This window comes from Orbicella faveolata, unplaced genomic scaffold (assembly GCF_042242905.1).
Source record: "Orbicella faveolata isolate gen_17 unplaced genomic scaffold, um_ofav_v1 contig_1, whole genome shotgun sequence".
Lineage (NCBI taxonomy): Eukaryota > Metazoa > Cnidaria > Anthozoa > Scleractinia > Merulinidae > Orbicella > Orbicella faveolata.
The window spans coordinates 39,147,501-39,166,966 of record NW_028301536.1 but is presented as its reverse complement, the minus strand read 5'-3'; the positions used below and the strand labels follow the sequence as shown (position 1 = coordinate 39,166,966).

The 19,466-nt window shown below is 39.4% G+C and overlaps 3 protein-coding genes across 4 annotated transcripts in view; 1 reads left to right on the top strand and 2 right to left on the bottom strand.

The window, feature by feature from the left end:
* Positions 1-3,854: 3,854 nt before the first annotated feature.
* On the bottom strand, positions 3,855-6,955 carry LOC110057260 (uncharacterized). 2 transcript variants are annotated; one of them, XM_020763851.2, is made up of 3 exons: positions 6,829-6,955; positions 5,863-5,946; positions 3,855-5,509 (listed from the first exon to the last, which is right to left on the bottom strand). In XM_020763851.2, the coding sequence occupies exons 2-3, from the start codon at positions 5,922-5,924 to the stop codon at positions 4,906-4,908; spliced, it is 666 nt and encodes a 221-aa protein (XP_020619510.2). In that variant the 5' UTR covers positions 5,925-5,946; positions 6,829-6,955; the 3' UTR covers positions 3,855-4,905. The 2 variants fall into 2 exon arrangements, with proteins under 2 accessions (XP_020619510.2, XP_020619509.2); XM_020763850.2 differs by having other exon boundaries at positions 5,863-5,952; positions 6,829-6,954.
* A 51-nt stretch (positions 6,956-7,006) lies between these two features.
* LOC110057259 (uncharacterized) lies at positions 7,007-9,884 on the top strand. The gene is made up of 2 exons (XM_020763849.2): positions 7,007-7,358; positions 9,241-9,884. The coding sequence occupies exons 1-2, from the start codon at positions 7,025-7,027 to the stop codon at positions 9,735-9,737; spliced, it is 831 nt and encodes a 276-aa protein (XP_020619508.2). The 5' UTR covers positions 7,007-7,024; the 3' UTR covers positions 9,738-9,884.
* A 7,348-nt stretch (positions 9,885-17,232) lies between these two features.
* Positions 17,233-19,466, bottom strand: part of LOC110057262 (protein ERGIC-53-like) — a 15,293-nt gene continuing 13,059 nt past the window's right edge. The window contains exons 13-14 of the mRNA XM_089275924.1: positions 19,218-19,356; positions 17,233-18,659 (exon numbers count right to left, since the gene is read on the bottom strand). Coding sequence (XP_089132050.1) covers positions 18,495-18,659; positions 19,218-19,356 — 304 coding nt within the window. The 3' untranslated portion in view covers positions 17,233-18,494. The remainder of the gene's footprint in view (positions 18,660-19,217; positions 19,357-19,466) is intronic.

The following is a 19,466-nucleotide window of genomic DNA, read 5'->3' as shown; positions in this document are numbered from 1 at the left end:
ATTATTTGGGCTTGAGCATTTTAAAAAAAATTGTCAAGTTTGTTTAAATTTACCCGGGTGAAGTGCGTAAAATAACATGATAGTGTAGCTCGTCCAAACGGGAAATATCAAAACCCAGAATCAGATCTTCAAAAGCAAACATTTTTGGACTGCAAAAAAATTAACAGCCAGGTCTCCTGTTTTTAACTCGTAATTAGGTTAGCAAGTTACGAGTTGTAGTGGGTGATCAGATTATGCAAACGAGAGGTCGGTTACTCATCTGTTAAGTTCCGGTGTTGATTTGTTATGTCAGCGGGTAATTCAAGAGTGATAGCATAACCAGAAGGAATCAGATTATGCAAATGAACACGACTAAGCACAGTGAAACAGAATTTCCTAATTGGCCGGACTCTTAGGCTCGATTTCCGCCGCTCTCTCGAGTCTGTCCCGCGGACTCCTTTCCCGAGCAGCGGCTGGTGATCGAGCCTACCTGACTCTCTGACCTATGACCTCTGGTCGAAAGTCTATCGTCAATCGAAAATGTCTCCATTCCTTTCATATTCTTTTTCTAACTCCTTGTAGGTACAAAACTGACAATGCATTTTATTATATTACAGTTTGAAAATGGCAAAAGACTGAGTAAATTTCGGCCAAGTTCAATTAGCGACACACCCAGACCGCGGCCAGCGGGATTCACAGAACCAGAAAGAAAACATACCTCACATCCTCTTGCGCCAGCACAAGTCCAGACAATAATCAGCAGTGATCTTCGGTACATTTTTTATGTCCCTTGATGTCGATCATCCACCAAGTTACAGACTGAAGTGAAGTAAAGGACGCCCAAACAGGTCAGTTGGAAGCAGTCTCATTTCACCTCAGACGAGAGCTTCCCGCAAAATCGCGGCCCGTCCACCGAAATATCGGCAAATCGCTCAGATTTCGCTTAAAGCAGCTAGAATGACTGTACAACGTCTTTGAATTTTTTTCATGGCCCACGGAAGCAGATCAAAGCATAAAAAACAGAACAAAACCTGACATACCTGACGAAAAAACCTCACGTCCACACACGTTTCCCCATTATTGTCCACAATATCACTCATAACGCTTCCTCAATGCCTTCCTTGTTGTTGTATATAACATAAAAGAACGTATATTGTACCCCAGGAAGACTTGAAAAGAGGCAAATCCACAACTCAGGTAGAGTCCCCACATGACTGAAAAGTTCACAACTACCATTTTGTTACGTCACGTTATTGTTTCGCACATCTCCAAAGAAGCATTGCACCGACTGCTCACTGTGGAGGGGGTGGATTGGACAACAATTAAAAAAAGAAGACTCTGGACAGGTACCTCATTCTAATTTCTACTTTGTAGCACTGTCAGTATTTCTGGTGTAACAGTTTTCTATTAGGTTCCAGTTCTCAGATCGCAACACTTTGTGAGCATGCCCCATCGACTCTGCAACCTCAAGGAACCGCCTCCCCCCCCCCCCCCCTCCCCCCTTAAAAAAATCCTGGATCCAGGCCTGCTGCTTGAACTTGGACCTTTTTGGAATGGCTGCCAAAGTGATGGACTGATTTTTCGCGTTTGGAGTCGAAGTGCTCTTAAATGAAATACTATTTGGTATACAACAAAGATGGGTGTATAACTTAGTCCATCGATATAGCTTTGAAAGCGGCTTTAGACGAAACTTTAGTAAAAATCATGTGCGAGAATTTCAAAGTGATTCCACGAGTTCCAGAATCATAGCTTTCCTCTCTATATGCAGACGAACCTCCACCAACGGCCAACTCTTTCTTTGGTCCCGGCGGACAGTCCAAACATGCACTCTTATATTAACCTCTGCACAACGGTCACCTCTCGACAACAGCAACGGCAACTAAAGAGCGTCCTAACTGCCAAAATAACTTCTCAACAACGGATAGTTAACATAAACTGTGTATGAAAAAAACCCTATGCGGTACGTCGTTGGTCTCTGGTTTTGTTCAGTTTCTGTTTTATTGATATAGTTTGATCGTGTTACGCATATATGTGCTAAAATAAGCATTTTCTTTTTAACAAAAAGTGTTGCACCCCAGAAAAAAGGTGTCATGTTACACCCCTACCTCCCCTTGACGGCCAGTTGTTTTTCTGTCCCCACGGCGGCAGTTGTAGAGGTTTTACTCACTGCATTATATTGCGATCGTTACATTCCCATACAAAAGTTTCTATGTATGCTGTTACGCAAGCTCGGGTTAATAATAATGTTCACGGCTCATAAGAAGCTTTGGATACCTGTAAGGAGACGTGGAATAAAGCTGGATTTGGTTTGATTTGATAGAAATGAAGTTTTACCTATAAAGCAATGTCGGACATAACACATTCAGTTTTTTTTTTTTTTTTTTGTTAGAACTCTTACTTTTTCAGTAGTTACGATCAAAGGCACGATCAAACCAGCTCAAGTATTCCACGTCAATGATTATTTCTAAGTTAATGATTGCAGTAAAATGTTTGTTGTGTCACGCACTTTCATACAAACTCTTCTAAATCTTTTTGACCGTCCTTTTCAGATATCACGAGTTGGCTTAAAACCCATTTTGATTGAAATTGGGATTCAATTGCATGGTGGTAAGACAAATGACGATAGCAATCTCATATCCTGCCTCCCAGACTTTGTACCCCCTTGCACCAGGGTTGCCACCCCCCACCCCCAACCCATCCACCTCACTCCACACAACACAGAAGGGTTGTCAATATTAATGTTGCGCTACTGGAGACTCTATGGTGAGCAACGGTGAAATGTGGGTCTTGTCATTTCTACTTTTAATATTTATGATAATATAAACCTTTTTTCTAAATTATTTGGCCTGCGTAGTAGACGTTTCGTTTCCATTTTCCAGGCGGGGAGGTCGAGCAAACAAGCGAGAAAGCGAGTGCATCTGGGGTGAGCAAAAAATTGGGCAGAGGTGAGAAGGGGGTGCTCCTTGTTTTTTTCACCCTCGCTCGCAGTTTCCTTCCCTTCGCGTGCTTTTCAAAATAACACTTGCTACGCAGGCTATACGGTATTTGGGACGTTTCCATTGCCATTCCTGATATTCAAAGGGATACTTACAGTAATAATTCAGCAAATATTTTCGCTCACACAAGATCGATCAAAACTCGTCACACGACGACTGAATATGCCCCCAGCTTAAACTCGGAATATCCAACTGAGTTTATACAAACGTTTGTATCCAGAATTCAAAACTTTTCCCATACCATCCAGACTGAATTAACCAGGACATTTCAAAAATGTTAACCCTGATGCACTGGGAACAGAGAAAGTTCTTCCGTGACTGAACCTATGAAATTAGACAAGTGGCAAAGACTTCACTTAGCAATTAATGATTAAAAGAACTTGCTGCAGCTCAGAAAAAAACTCCATTTTTTCCAACTTTTTCCAGACTTAATCTCTATCATCCATACTTTTTCCAGCTCTTGAAAACTAGTTTGCAGATTTCCATACTTTTCAAGAATTCCAGACTCTGAGCAACCCCTATTCCAAGTGATATTCCCCAATTTTCAAATTCTGCACATCGCAAAAAATAATTGCAGGATAATAACACAATAACCTCATATGACTTTAAAAATATGCTCCGATATTTGACCATAGACATTTCTGTTCCTTGAAGCCCCCAGTTTTCCTCGATGTTCACTTCTCGGAACTGATAATGTCCATGGCCAAGCATATTTTCCTGCAAATGAAGGCTACTGTTAAAATATTTGATTACGTCTAAACCAACAAAAATAACTAATTTTTGCAATTCACTCTCCCAGCTTTGGTTCTATGACAATCATTCACAATGGCTCAGTTTAAGAAGCAGTATGCTTTCTAGTACATCTACAAAGACACAAAGTTTAAAAGAAAACTCATATAATCCATCTGACTAAAAAAATCTAAGAGACTAACTGCAGAAGATGTATAATCTCAAGACTTAAAATGTTGTAGTAAAGGGAAATAGTACATCTAGGAAACTGTAAGTTATAACAATATTGCTTTCCGTCAACTTGAGATGCTCAACAAAAAACTCAAGATATCACTAATTGCATCCAGTATGATTAGCAGCAATTTTTGTGTTCTACTGATTATGGAACCACATTTGTTTTGGCTATCCTAACAAAATGTTTCCTGTACAACATAATTAATTACTGATCAAATGTCTCACAATGTTTGATAAATAAAAGAATAAACATTTTCTAACTGCTAAGACCTACACTATTCAAGGCATTTAGCTCAATGGTTTTTTCACAGAAAAAAGTAGGTTCCTGTGAACCCCTTTCCCCTTCGAGGTAAAATAAATTAATAACTGAAGTAGATAAAACTCAGTATCAAATTATAATCATTATGGAAACAGAAAACAATATTGCTAAAACAAGAGAGGAATTGCCGAATGATAGAGCAAGTACGGTATTGGTTTTATGCAGACACGAAGGACAGTTAGTCATGTAATGTTGTAACACCACTGCAAAGTGCCTTAAATAGTGAAGATCCAGCTTGAAAAAAAAAGGCTAGTCATAACACATGCATTATTCATAACATTACAAATAATTATATACAGTATAATGCTATATGACTTTTCCTGCACTTCAGCAGTCAAATAAAAATACTTGTTTGTACAATACAATAGCACCAGTATTATATATAGCATGCAAGTAGGTCCACATTCAATAACTGAAATGTCTGTTCTTAGAAAATACAAAGTAAAACAAAGTTCTTCAGTATAGAAGTTAAACATGTGCACCATCCTTGGTCTGTTGCAAACACGATCACAAATTATAAGCCTTGTCTGAAGATAAAAGCTACAATAGAGCAAATGTTCACATTGCTGGTAATTTCATCCAGTTCATGACAGCCATATAATGTTGTCAATGTTTTCTAGAGTGTTTATTCTTGCCAGTACACTTGGCTTATTCATTGTCTTCCTCTGCATGCTTCATATATTCATCCAGTTCAGCATCAAGATGGCTTTTTGTCTTGGACATGTATTTATCAAGTTCTTCATCTAGTTTATCTCTTGACACTGGCTTATCACCTCGGCCACGTCCCCGACCACGACCCCTAGTTGCCCCTCTACCACCACGAGCCCCTTGTCCAGCACCTTGTATTCCACGACCAACACGGGTAACTCCACCAGCACCTCTTTTACCACGGACACCACCACGTAAATTACTACCCAGACCTCGACCTCGCCTAAATCCACCACCAAAACTACCACCACGTCCTCCACCACGAGTTCCTCCTGCAACAGTTGGGCTAGAACCCAGCCGGTTTTTCAACAGTCCTTTTGCATTTCCACCTCGTCCTCTACCCCTCGTCGGTGAACCAAGTCGACTTTTAAGGCTTGAAGTGTTTCCTCCAAGGGCTGCTTGGACACCCGGTCTGTTGGCCATCTGTGCTGCAAGGCGGCGATTCTTTACGGAGGCTTGTGACATCTGAAACTGATTGCTTCGGACTCCAGTGATGGTGACTTGTGGTGACGAGCGGACTTGCTTTTTGGCCATTTCGGTGAAGCTTCAGAAGATGGATGGAGAGGGGGAATTTGTACCTTGCATTATGTGACTGGCTTCAATGCAATTGCACTCTCAGTGCAAACTTGTATGCATTTCACTTTCACACAACAAACTAATTTTAACCAACTTTATAGCCACAGCATTTCTATGGGCAGTGCATAATGCCCTGGCAACTATTATTTTTGTATGGCCTGAATTGTGGACCATGGTATTCTATTAACATCAATGATGACACTTATGAAGCTCATAAAGCTCTTTAGGCTTATCTAGTAGCCACAATGTGACTGAATGCATGAAGCCAGATATAAGGTACTATAATACCATGCACAGCAAGGCACATGGTACATTGCTCACCGATCATTCAGCGTCTTGGTTGTTGTACTCTTGAGAACAATCTTGGCTGGTGTATGAGACATCTTTGATTATTATTTCAACTTTCTGCAACTTTGACAAGCAAATAAGTTAGGAATTACCAATCCTTAGTTCATTTTAAGCAACAAACATCAGTAGAAGAGTAATCTGTGACTATTTCTACCATATTTTCATTTACTTCCTATAGATTTCCAAAAATTGTCTCTTTCTGATCATTTTTCAAATATTTCAGATGGTTAGAAAAGATTTCCAAAAAAGCTCAGGAAGTTGTTTGACCAAAACGTAAATTAGACATACATTTTAACACAGACTGCTAACTCTATTTGCTAAATGACTTAACTGTATTAAAACTGTATTCCACAGAGAAGCCAAAGAGGGACAGCACATGTGGGATGTATACCGCCAAATATTTGGCATTCAAAGAGTTAAAGCTGGAGCAAACACATCAGAAATACATTTCCAAACCCTCAGAAAATGTCTTCAATTTAAGGGGGGATAAACAAATGGAGGTCCACTGAGGCCTGTTACATTTCCCTACAAGACTGGGTATCATCAAATCACACTGACATTTTGAACTCCTGCTCCTAAACTAAATTGCAGCGTATGGAAAAATTAAGTTCAGTTCAATTAGGTCGGTTACGGGTTAGCTTAAGTTTTGAAATGGAAAGTAACATTTGCAGACTAAGACTAGTACTTTCCAAGCCGGAAAGTAGTGTAGGTTAAAAACCCCTTGATAAATAGCTCTCTCCTGATTACATCTGATGCCATATGAACGCTAAGAACAAGTAAACACTTCCGACAAGTCACGGAGAATATTAGAGACTGACAAACAACCTAAAGAACGCTAAAGCCTCTAATATTCCACATATTTATTCTCGGCAGAACTATTCTTCCCCTAAAATACAACATAACAGCACGAAAGGAACAGTAATGAAGGTTTATAGTTACGTATGAGGTATGATTCCGAGGACACAGCACTCGATGTAGGTGGATTAGTGACAGAAACCCAGGACGGCGAAGAAGAAAGAAAGGAAGACGCCAGGTGAAACATTCAGGCTCGTCAAGAGAGACTGGGAACGATGCGTTTTAGCTTTATCGGTTATGTATGCTAACATGAAGTGTATCAGTGACCCATCTTATCAAAATGAGTGAAGTTGTTGCCAATGTTGCGCGAAAAGCTTTTGCTTCAGCTGCCAATTATGAAAAAGTACGACCGGATTATCCTGTAGAGGCAGTGGAATTCTTGCTACAGAAACTTGGTGTTACAGACAATGAGGCGTCAAACACAACAGGCAATCGGCCATTCACGATCTTGGAACTCGGTTGTGGAACAGGAAAATTTACTCGAGTCATGGTAAAATTGTTGACGGGGAAGAAAGTCAAAGTGATTGCGAGTGAACCTTTGCAGAGCATGTGTCAACAATTTAAACTGATGGTACCTGAAACGGAAATTATCCAATGCGCTGCCGAGAAAATACGTAAGTAACAAAAACATCTGGTGACTCACGGGATCACATAGCGGAGGACGAGGGTGGCGGTGGGGAGAGGGGAAGGGGCGGGGGGGGGGGGGGGGCGAAGGGAGGGAGGAGTGGACTACTCAACAGAGCTTGCTCACAAGCTAAGGTGCGGTGGGGATAACACTTATTTATTCTGAATTTTGGCTGAGCTGCTTACAAACATGGCCTCAGAGCTTGCTCACTCAGTGAAAGTTGATACTGTATTCTTTGACCTGTCTCATGATCATTGACAAATTCCCTTGTTTTCCCACTGTTATTGTACCACCCCTATTGGGTGGCAAACAGCCACCCCTCTTAGGTGGCCAGTAATCAAAGTCTCGTTAAGGGTTCATCTATTGTTTTTACCTCTATAAAGCAGCCAGCCCCCTTTAAGCAGCCACTATCCATTTCTCTAAGGGTGGCCATTTAATAGGAGTTGTTTTTTTTTTTGACCATCTGGACCAAGCAATATACCATGTGAATGGATTAATATTTTAAGTCTATCTTGATGATCCCACCTCAGTCTTATTCCCAGGGTTTTTCTTCCTGTGTGATGATACATGTTTCACCTTATTATTTGGTTAGTGAAATATCACTAACCAAATAATAAGGTGAAAAATGTATGCACAGGAAGAGAAACCCTGGGAATGAAACTGGGAAGGGATCATCAAAATACTACCGAAACAGGTAGACCGCGAATTCAAAGACAAGCGTGGCAGTTGACTTCAGTGCCAAACGTCAATGATTTTGGTCATGTGGCTTTGTTTGTCAAACCGAAAAGATGAATGCATGTGGTCACATTCCAGAGCGTGATTGAACAATGGCATATTCTGTAAACAGTAAAGGGCAAACTCTATTGTGCGGGAAATCCATAGATGAAAACTTAAGAGAAAGTATTTTAGACCCCATCATTGTGGAAAGCGGAGACTTGGCATCAGGATTTTCATAATTTGTAGCATTGTGGGGTCCCATTAAATGGTTGACTCTGAAGTGCAAACAACAAACTAAACTGGTGAAGTCAGCAAGGAGAAAGGAATGTGAGCAAGTGCATTCACCTTAGGGATTTGACAAACAAAGCCAAGTGACCAAAATCATTGATGTTTGGCGCCACAGTCAACTGTCATGCTTGTCTTTGAATTTGCGGTCTACCTGGTTTGGTAGAAGACTTAAAAACTTAATCTATTTGCAATCCACATCAATGGCCTTATGCACGTACTGACGAGATGAGAAGAGATGACGATGATGATGAATCTATATCAGCTGAGAAATGTTGTCACAAGATATAAATTTCTATATATAACATGCCATAGAAAATACAGCCAATCGCAATACAGGAAAGCCGTTGTGTCTTCGATGGTATTACATCCAACCAATTCTTATCATGCACTGCAAACGTGTTGCATTGATTGTGTTGGCCACTGTATTTCCTATGGCATGGTATAATAGTTATGCAACGCTTTCGCGTGGTATACTTGAAATATCCCACTTGTCACTTGTATTTCATGTATAACTATGTACCAGTCTTAAGCCAATGACAGTCATCTCAGGTGACATAACCTTTCAAAGGTATGAGCAGTTTCAGAAGATTTCTTATTTCCAGACATATGTACCAACATTTTGAAATTCACAATGATTGCCACAAAACTAAAGCAGAAATATTATCCTTGACAGAGTGTTCTTTCATGCGAGGACCCTTTGTAAGGTTCACATTTCACTAAAACATCTTAGATATGGTATCTGTGTCAAATTTTAGCAGAGATTGGTTTTCTCTCAACCCCTCCAGAAAACGCTCATATATACATATATTAGATAAATTTTAGGAGCTTAAATGATAAACTTGATCACAAGGAATTATTGTTTACAGCTCTTCCTGATGCAAGTGTGGATGTTGTAATTGCTGTTCAAAGTTTTCACTGGTTCACAAACCGTTCAGCTTTGGAAGAGATCCACCGAGTGCTTGTCCCAAATGGTTCCTTTGGATTGATGTGGAGTCTTTTAGACGTATCTGTACCATGGGAAAAAGACCTTTTCAACTTTTTGAGGATTTTAGATGAGGGAAATTCTCTAGTTTTCCCTCACTTTGAAAATTGGAAAGAAGTCTTCAGTCTCCTCTCACAGCATCTGTTTAGCACCCCAGAAGAGTGTATCAGCTTTGAAAATTGCTTACAGGCAAGTTCTTTTGATCAAGCCTATAAGCATTTTGCTTCTTATTCAATAATAGCTGGTGGCAGTGAAAGTGATAAGAAGGCTTTCCAAGAATTGTTTAATGAGTTAATGGAGAAGCACTTTAAAGAAAAAGGGATTTCTTTTGAGGGTATTAGATTTAAATTGTACATGTACTGGTGTCACAAGGAAATTTAAAATTTGGCAGACTATTTTTTGTTTTGAAAAATTTATATGCTTGGCAGGTTATAACTGGAAGTGGGTTTAATGAATGCATTATCTGCAAAATTTTAAAAGAATTATTATAAATTAGTGAATACATTATTGAGCTGGCTTGTTTGGTCCCATTGGTCTTGTTTTTCTTTTGTGCAAATTTATGGAGGTCACTTGAAGCTCGCTCCATATTTTCCCCATGCCCCCCTCCCACCCCACCCCATTCCCCCCATGTGGACCTCGCACTAGTTCAGTAACATATAAATGTCTAGTATGTGGAGAAAGGAACAATTCTAAACTGTCAATTTGGGACGGTAAATAGAGAGTGAACTGTTACATTTCAGTTCGTTGTTAGGGGAAAGTATGGAAGGGAATTTGATATTCATCTTCTTTGCCGAAGATCTATAGAGAGATAATCGACCCGATTATAGATGCTCCACTTTTTCAGGAGGACCTCCCCAACCCTATCTATTCTGTGTTATTAAAAACTGGATCATTGGAAAATGCATTTCAAGAGTTCTCATTGGCTTAGCCATCATGGGTTATGAGCCATTATACCATGCTCTACAAATATGGTAAGAGTACACGTGAGTTTTTGGGGCCTTTTAACTTTTATTTTTTGTTTAGTTTTCTATATTTTGGGGGCGTTTTTAATGAAACAATTATGGCACTTGCGCTTGTTGGATATGAGATGATTATAGCCAACTCGTATCCAACGCACGCTCGTGGAATAGTTAACAATTAGACCCGTAGCCCGCAAGGGCTACGGATCAATAGCCCATGAGGCGAAGCCGAATGGGCTATTGACCCGAGGCCCTTGAGGGCGAAGGGTCTAATTGTTTTAGTATCACCCAACTAGTCGGACAGAAAAGGTAATAATAAAGTTAGCAAATGCAAGTTGAAGAAATATTTATTTGGGAATAAAACGAAAGAAAGCGTCACGCTCGATGGCGCCAATTTCGCTACTCGATGACTATTACTAATAGTCCCCTAGTAGCGTAGCCAATCAAAATGCAGGATTTGCATTAGTCCACTAGTTGGGTGATACCAATTGTTGATAGATAGTGAGTAGTGTAGCAGTGTGCGCTTGTTAAAGTGATTCCTTATTAGTATTGCATTGCGCATCCCTACTGCGGACGATTTTCGCGTCATCAGCGCGCGCACATGAGCGCGTGCGCGTACAAAACGTGAAAGATTTCCTCAAACTAAACTCGAATTAACAAATAAAGAAGCCTCGACTGTGCTCTGTTCTGTTGTAAAGCACTTAGGAAGCGGTAGAGCACGAAAGAAGTGTAGGGGAAAACACGAGACGTAGTCGAGTGTTTTTCCCTACTTCTTGAGTGCTCTACCGCTTCCTAAGTGCTTTACAACAGAACAGAGCACAGTCGAGGCTTCTTTATTTGTTTTATGATAAAGAATCCGATAATTTCCTCACGAATTTGGCTGAATTTTTTCAAACCAAACTTTATTTTCCAAACGAGCAAAAGTGGCGTCAGCCGTGAACTGTTCTCTGATAAAGCACGCTAAAATAAGCCAATCAGAATCCTTGTTAGAATTGTTCAAATAATTTGATTGGCTGACGAAGCGACAGCTGTCAATCACAAACTGGCCTTCAGCTAAGCTTTCAGTTTCGAGTAGTTTGAGCGGCTTTCGAGAGAAGAACGATGCCTTCGAAGTTTGCTTTTCAGTTAAATTTTAAATACGGATCTAAATGCAGGTGAAGGTTTATAGTCCAGAGGAATACGGCCATATTGTGGCCCATGAAAACGTGCACTTTTCCAGTGGAAATTACGAAACGCGGAGCTCAAAGCCTGCGGATGAAAATGCAAAATGCCGAGTCGAATTTGAACGGAGCTACAGTTATTTACGGCTTGTAGCCGCATGCAGCAAGATTGCCCGAACTAGCGTAAGAGTTAGAAAGACTAAACGGCTCCCACTGGTTCTACTCCAAGCACAGAAGAGAATATTAGAGCAAGCTTTGCACTGACCACTCGTCGGTTCACTTCGCTGCGATGACCGGAGAACGAGCATTACTACATTACATGTAAGTGTTGTTTGAGCAATTAAGCATTTTTACAAAAACAAAGCTTCTCATCGTAAACAGAGACAGTTTAGTTGTTGTTTTCTGTCGTTGTTTTACTTCTTAAGTATAATTTCTGCCTTCGTAACAAATATAATGTCTTTTATCGAAGCACTGTTTAGGTTGAGAATTTGTTTATTTCGCTGCGTGTTTTGTCGGCGGGAATCTAGCAAAACTTCTTATTTTAGTACAGTTTTAACACCACTGTTGCTAACCGAATGGTCTCTGTGAGCCATATTTACTACAGACAAATAGCTCGTTTCCATTGCGTTTGTCTGAATCACAGGGTATGTTTAATTTGGGTCAAATTTGTCAAAATTCCGAAGCAAAAATTTGAAAGCCAACTTACCGTCATCAACCCGTGCTCTGTTCTCTGATAAAGCACGCTCTTTCAGCCAATCAGAGTGCCCGTTGTATGGAAACTTTATTATAAAGCGAAATAAATGCTCCTTTTCTCTTAAGGTTACAGTATACCTTCAGGGGTGTCTCGCGCGCAAGCGATGTAGCGCGTGCAGTTTAAGCTGTAGATACCTAAACCCTATATCAAATTAAAGCTTATGGGGCTGGCTATCAAACTATACCAAGAATTTTGAAAGAAAATGAATTGTCGAATTTTTCACGACCACTAAATGCGAGCGCCCGAATCACCTTTCGAAAGCTACAAGTCAAAGCGAATTTCGTTTTTCGCCAATTTAATTTTTTCCTCGGTTTCAGGGCCCAAAGCGCTTAAAAAACGTGTCTGCGTTTTGGCATATTCAATTGCAGTAAAAAGTTACAGAACATTTTCGAAACAGGATTAAAAAAATGTGGAGTGATCGTACAAAAATCGCTCTCGAAGAAAAAGTATTTCGAAATTAACAATTCCCAGACACACTTTTGTAGTTTATATGTTAAACTAGCCACTGTCCAAATTTAAGAGCAATTGAACAAATTCCCTTTGAGTTATAACTCTTTAAAGTGTCTGCTTCAAGTGAAAAAATTTATTCGAGAAACAGCGTTAAGAAAAATTTTCTGCTTCGCAAACAAACTCCGCCCACAAACGCCTTCAACTGGGTTCTCAGATAACTAAGCCAATCAGTGCAGGGAAAGTTTACTACCGTTAACCTCCTGGTGAAATTTACGCGCGAATCTCTAAAAAACTCTTGTGTTTCGCAATGCGCTCAAGGAACCGAAGGCAGAGAGATAATTTTTCTGTAGCTCGGTTTTTCTTGAAGCTGGTCTGGCAACATAGAGAAGACTAAAAAGGATACGAACGCTAGAGTGGCTGAGCGAAGGAAACAAACAAAAGAAAGCGCGGAGAGCAACTGTGTGTGAGCAACTGTGCATGGATAATATTTCAAATGGTCTCAATGAGTCCGACGATTCGTCGATATCGGACTCATCAGAAGAGTCTCTGTCAGCATCCCTGCTATTGCTGTCAAGTTCCGAAATTTTTACAGAACCTTTCTTTTCTCTTACCACGAATATTTGCCCGCCTTATACGATAACTATAGCTTCATCCGCGTGGCGAACTTTCGCTTCTTCACTCATTGATGTATTTTCATTCGTTCTTCGCTGTTTTCACTTTTTCGAACTGGTCCATGGTTTAAACGTGGTCTATGTTTACTTATAACTTAATAGAGACACGCCTAATACCAAAGATGCTGGGTAGTCAGAACAACAATGCTGATCAACTGAGTAGTCAATTCGTGACATCCATATAGGTAATTCCCGCGAAAATCGTCTCGGTTGATTGCATACGCGCTATAGGGCTGTCAATCAAGAGGTAAACTTTTACTTCCGGTGAAAACGTAAAACCGCCATTTCTCCGCCAATATTTAGCCAAATTTTTTTTTCAGAAATTAGAGATTATTCTTCGACCACTATTTTGACCCAAAAATCCAAATTTGAAGAAAATTGCCGACCCGAAGGTATACTGTAACCTTAAACGAGCACGGTGACCCCCACTGTTTTATTTCATAATTTCAATGAGAAGAATATCCTCAATAACTGAGAAAAAAAATTAGCAGAAATCTATGGCTACTTTTTTTGCAAATGAAATAAATACTACAGAGGGAGACATGACGGGCCCAACAGCGCAAAAATCAAAGAAACTCAAACTCTGTGTGATATAACACGCTGCATTGAAAAATAATCGAGCTTATTTGTTACGCCTGAAGATTACCAAAGGTCACCTAAATAACCGTATTTGTCAGCATTGTGACGTGAAAACAAGCACTGTGACCCCCTATTTTACTACGTTTTTAATATCTCCTTGTCCTGTAACAACAGCATACCACGTTTCATCGGAAATCTATGGCGGGTTCTTTTAATAGGGAATCACCTTAACAAAATGACGGCCGCTTCGCATTTTGGAAGTGTCTGTGATAAAGTTTTGAACGACTAGTAGATTTATGCTAAAACAATTAGATTATTAGCTCTCGATTTCTATGCGTTAATAGTTGACGAGGGCGCACACGCGATAGACTGAAATCTCGAGCTCATAATCTAATTGCTTCGTAGAAACTTCATGTCAAACCCGCAAAACTTGATTGTTATAAACATTCGTTTTTTATCAGGATTGTTAAATTAGTCAAATTATGGAATGAATTACTTGTATATCTAGTTTGCATCTGGAATAAATAAAGTGTGTATGAATGTTTAGTTTAACCTTACTGCCAGAAATTAGCTAGAAATTGTTAGCTTACAAACAGGTGGTTAAGACGGACAGAGTGTGAGCGAGAAGAAGCAGCGAAAAATACTGCGCTAAACCGCCTGTTCTGTAGGCTAGATATTATCACGATGATCACTTTTTGCGATTCTAGATAGGCGATGCAAGTTTTGAGTTCTTTGGTCCCTTCATTTCACGAATTTCATCGTACATATTAGGGATTCCAATCCAGAAAAATTCCATATGGACTTCTGATTAGCACAGGAAGGCTTTTTAAATCCCCTCTGATTTTCTTAAGAGAATTGTCACCTCGAGTTCCCGTGATAGGAGTTAATGTCTGACGCTTTCGGATGGGTAAAAATGTCATTTTGGGTACCGAAAAAGGTCGAGACTCAAATTAAAGGACCCAAGTCAGCCTCTGCCATTTTCTGTGCCCTCTAAATTATTGATATTGCATGGTGAAGCGAAATTTTTTTGCCTTACTGTAAGTTGTGTTCCTGAAAGTATCTTCAATTATCTTTAGTAGTTTCACAGTAGTTTCCTTCGTTTCGACATGCTCCGAATAAAATGTATTAGCCAAACTCTCGCATGTAAACAAAAAACAAAGGTATGGCTGACAAGGGCCCTTCAAGTTCCCTTAAAATAACCTAACAGACAATACGTTTATAGCGCAGCCTAAAATTAACCTATACAGAGCCTTAAAAGAACTCCAGATAGCGTAAAACAGCGTTTCAAAGCATTTGAGAGAAAATCGTCGTTGTGTGCTCCTCACAGCAACTAGATTTTGAAGGTAACAACCAAGTGCTAAAATATTTGATGTTTGTGGCGGACCCGTAACACTTAAACAGGCGTTTAATTTCTTTCGCGACGACTTTTAAGATGATGAGGAGAAAATTTCTTGTATTGCTTACTCGGCAATCATTTTTAACTTACAAATGAACGTGTAACAGCAACAGAGCAACGGAACAAACAAATGTTCAGCTGTTGATTAAAATATGCTATGAACTTGGTCTCCTTTGTTTCCTCACTTGTTGCATTTATTATGATTATTTTATTAATTCATTACTACACTTCACAACTCCAGATATTTCTTTTTCAAGTTAAGCAGTTTCATTGACTCTTCATTGAAACAACTCCGTGTTTGTCACATTCCTTTTAGTGACCGTCAAACCTATGTACACATTCCTTTGCAAAATGGCTGGTGAAAATTCAGGAAAACTTGCCAGTAAGGGCTAATTTCGCAGTGTTTATTACTACCAATAAGTTTCACGACAAATAAAATAAATGAATTACTTCGAGTGTCAAATGTTTTAGCACTTTTGTGCTAATTGGGGACACTGTAAATAGATAACCAATATAAACTATAAAGAATCCCAAACTGGTAGTGGAAGACGCGCTGACCACAACGCGGTGGAGGAGTTGATCCCGGGACTACCAAGAACAAATCCAGATCACGTTAAGGTGGAGAATTCGAAACCGGGACGTCCAGATTTCAAATCCAGCGCCCTAAACCACTCGGCCACCCCTAAACCACTCGCTTTCCGCGCTTCAGGTTAGACTCGTCTCTGACGGAAAGTTAAAACGTATACAAAGAAAAACCTATCACCGCCTTCAGGCCAAGTATTTTGATCTCTGGGACGATTACGCCTCCAAGGAAAAACCGCTCAACAGTTACTAAAGGCATGCAGCCATCTTAATGGACCAGTCCGTTCAGTTTAAGTGTTATCAGTCAATATATTTATACCTTCGTGTCGCGATAGATTTAAATGGTTCGATTTGAATAGGTTACGGTTCGGTTAGAAATAATTCATTGTTCGCTATTAGTCAATACATATACCGTACACATCGTTATAGTTTTAAATAGGTTAAGGTTCGGTTACGAATAATTTATTGTTCGCTAGTAGTCAACATATTTATACCGTACACGTCGTTATAGTTTTAAATAGGTTGAGATTCGGTTAGGAATTATAATATACAATTGTAAATAGGTAAGATTAGGTTTATATAGACTTAGAAGTATTTATCGTAGTATCACGCAAATAGGTCTATTGATCATATTCAATAAATTGTTGCATTACAGTATGTTGAAGTGTTTTTTTTTTTTTGCCTCAGCTATTGCACCGGGCCGGTTTAATTGGGTTTCGTGCATGCTTAGAAGAAATTTGCATGTTCAGTATTCATTTCTGACAACGTGATGCATGTCATTATATCGATCGGGAATAGTTTTGATCGCGCTACACGACTCATATTCTATAAATCGACTTACATATTATGACTTACATCTTCATAGAATATACCGGGCGAATCGACTTCGAGTCCGGGCGAAACGACTTTTTGTTCGGGCGAACGGAATTTCGGGCGAAACGACCGTAACCCACCCCGCCTCCTTCCTAAAATCATGGCGAAACCGTTGTTGATTGCCACGGCATCTTCCAAAATATAAGTTGTACTCATGACCATTTTGAGACTTGCAGCTCTAAAATCTCCTTCCGGCGACAGTTGCCAGTTCTTAATGATATGCTCCGACCAAATTCAGTTTTAAAAGACATGTTTAAAAAAAGCCGGTTTTCGTTTGACAGAAAGGTCTAAACCTTGACTTCAAAATGCCCTTGGGCTAGAGGCTTGTCATACGCAGATTTTATTGCCAGAATTTTACCAAATCTGGCAATAAAATAGATGCACGTAAACAATCATGGGGTACTGAACACTTTCCACTGGCAGAAGTGCAATACACAAAGAACCAACAAACATCAAGTCCAAAATTTATTTTAACGATAAAAGAGAATACAGATGCGAGTCATGAGCTGATAGAAATATAGTTAAAATAACAAGAACGAAAGAACCAGAGAAGAAATTAAGCATAGCGCAGATTGTGCTGGAATAACAAAGCTAACGAGTTGACTAGTTTTTTAGACGTCTGTCCTGTTACTGATCATGAATCTCGTCATGACATTGTCAAAGTAGCTGTGGATCCACGAGGCGATAGGCGAGTGGATCCGCAGACTGACGTTTATTTTTTTACGATAACAAATTGTCAAAATGCCCGCTCTCACTCGTTGACGCATCGCATAAATTATAAATTCATTTGTCTGTCCGCTTACTGACAATGAAAATTTGCCCATGAGCGCGCGAGAATTTTCTGCAGTTATCGTAAAACTGACAATGGTACGTATTATATAATACGATTGTATAGCTGTCCTCTGAAAATTATCCTATTATAACTTTCAAAGCTAATAAGAAATGAGCTTGAAATTTTTTTAAACAGACAGTTCACGTCGTACTCTCTCTTTTCCACTCAATTTTTAAACCAAAAATCTCGAAATAGTTTGGTTATTTTTTCATGACTGCCATGATCTTTTTGGGTCAGTGTTAGTTTTATATTGCAAAACCTCTCAGTCTAAACATCTCCCTCGACCAATATATCCATCTCTGAGTTAATTAAGTATATTAAGGCGGTCACTTAGGTTTAATTCGAATAAAAGACGCGAGATTAATAATGAATTAATGATATAAATATACCATGTGGAATACTAAACAAGTCCCATTCAATGTTGTTCAGAAAACGCTTTTCCTCCTATACACACACGACCACACCTTGATGCATACAACATGTACAAATGACGAGGTATCGTTGGTTTTGTAGCATGTAACAAGAAACTAGATAAAAGCTGCTAACAGCATGGTTTGTAATCAACACTCAGATGATAAGCTGTCAAATCTTTAAAAAGACTAACGTTTTAATATAACGGCTAAATTCCCTATTAAGGAATGTATTGATACCAATCAAAGCCTTAGAGCAGCTCAGTTGTCTTTTCAATATCGCTTGATGTACGTAGTACAAAAGTTTTTAAAACTTTTCAATGAATGTATAAGTTTATTTTAACTGCGCGGCGATCAATTCAAGCCCGCTAACAGCCCTGGGGCAATAATTTCAATTGATTCCAAACATCCCACAAGTGTCTGTGTTATGGAAACCAGAGTAGCTTGTAGAAAGGTAATTCAAGATAGAATCCTAAAAGAACTTTTTTGCAGCAGCCTCCTTTTGATTCTTGTATCCAATGTAACCAATCAACATAAATAATTGAGCTACGATTAAAACCACGAAATATCCAGGACCTATACACTGGGGCATGGGAGGGGGTGGGGGACAGTCTTTCTTCTCCTGCCCTCCAATCATCTGGAAAAAAGTCAGAAGTAAAGAGTTAGTCATGAAAATTTTCGAAAAGTTAAGGTGGCAATGAACCCCATGATCATAACTTTTTTCAAACTTTGCCATAAGTTACATCTTATCCTGCCTACCAAAATTCGATAATAAAAGCTGGTTTCACCATGCCCTTTTTAAATTATAAGTACTTACAGCCAAAATTAAGGGTGTTTTAGCAGGTCATGCTGCTGCTATGGTAACCTATTGTGTCACCAAAATGATACCGTGTTCAGCAATGATTGGGCAGTTTTTTGACACCATGATTGTAGCATAAACTGATAAAGAGAGGAAATAATGACCCATCAAAATCTACTTCTTGGAAGGTGCTGGAAACTGTTTTCAGCCACCTTAACGGGTTGCTTGCGTACAGCATGTAGCAGGTGCTTTCTGGGGACGGAAAAGGTTAATATGCTTCTTGAGTTCTTTTCCTTTGGGTTTTTGGTTTTTTCCTTTGGACTGTTACTCAAACTGCAAAGTTCAAGCAGAAAGTTGTCCAGACTTGAAAGAAAATCTTAGGATAAGCATTCTTACTTGTTGTTTAGTTGCTACAGTGTTGACTGAATGAGTCAGAGACTCAATAGCATTCTGCATGTCACTGAGTTTAGATGTCACACCAGCAGAGTCACTAACATCTCTTTTGTCCACATTACCTCCTTGATTCACTAAATTACTGTTAAGAAAAGATCAAACCACAATAATAAAGGCCTCAACTATATCTGCAATGTTACTCGGCTCCGTTATTTCACATTATTAACATTGACTAAGGCTGGGTTTTTCATA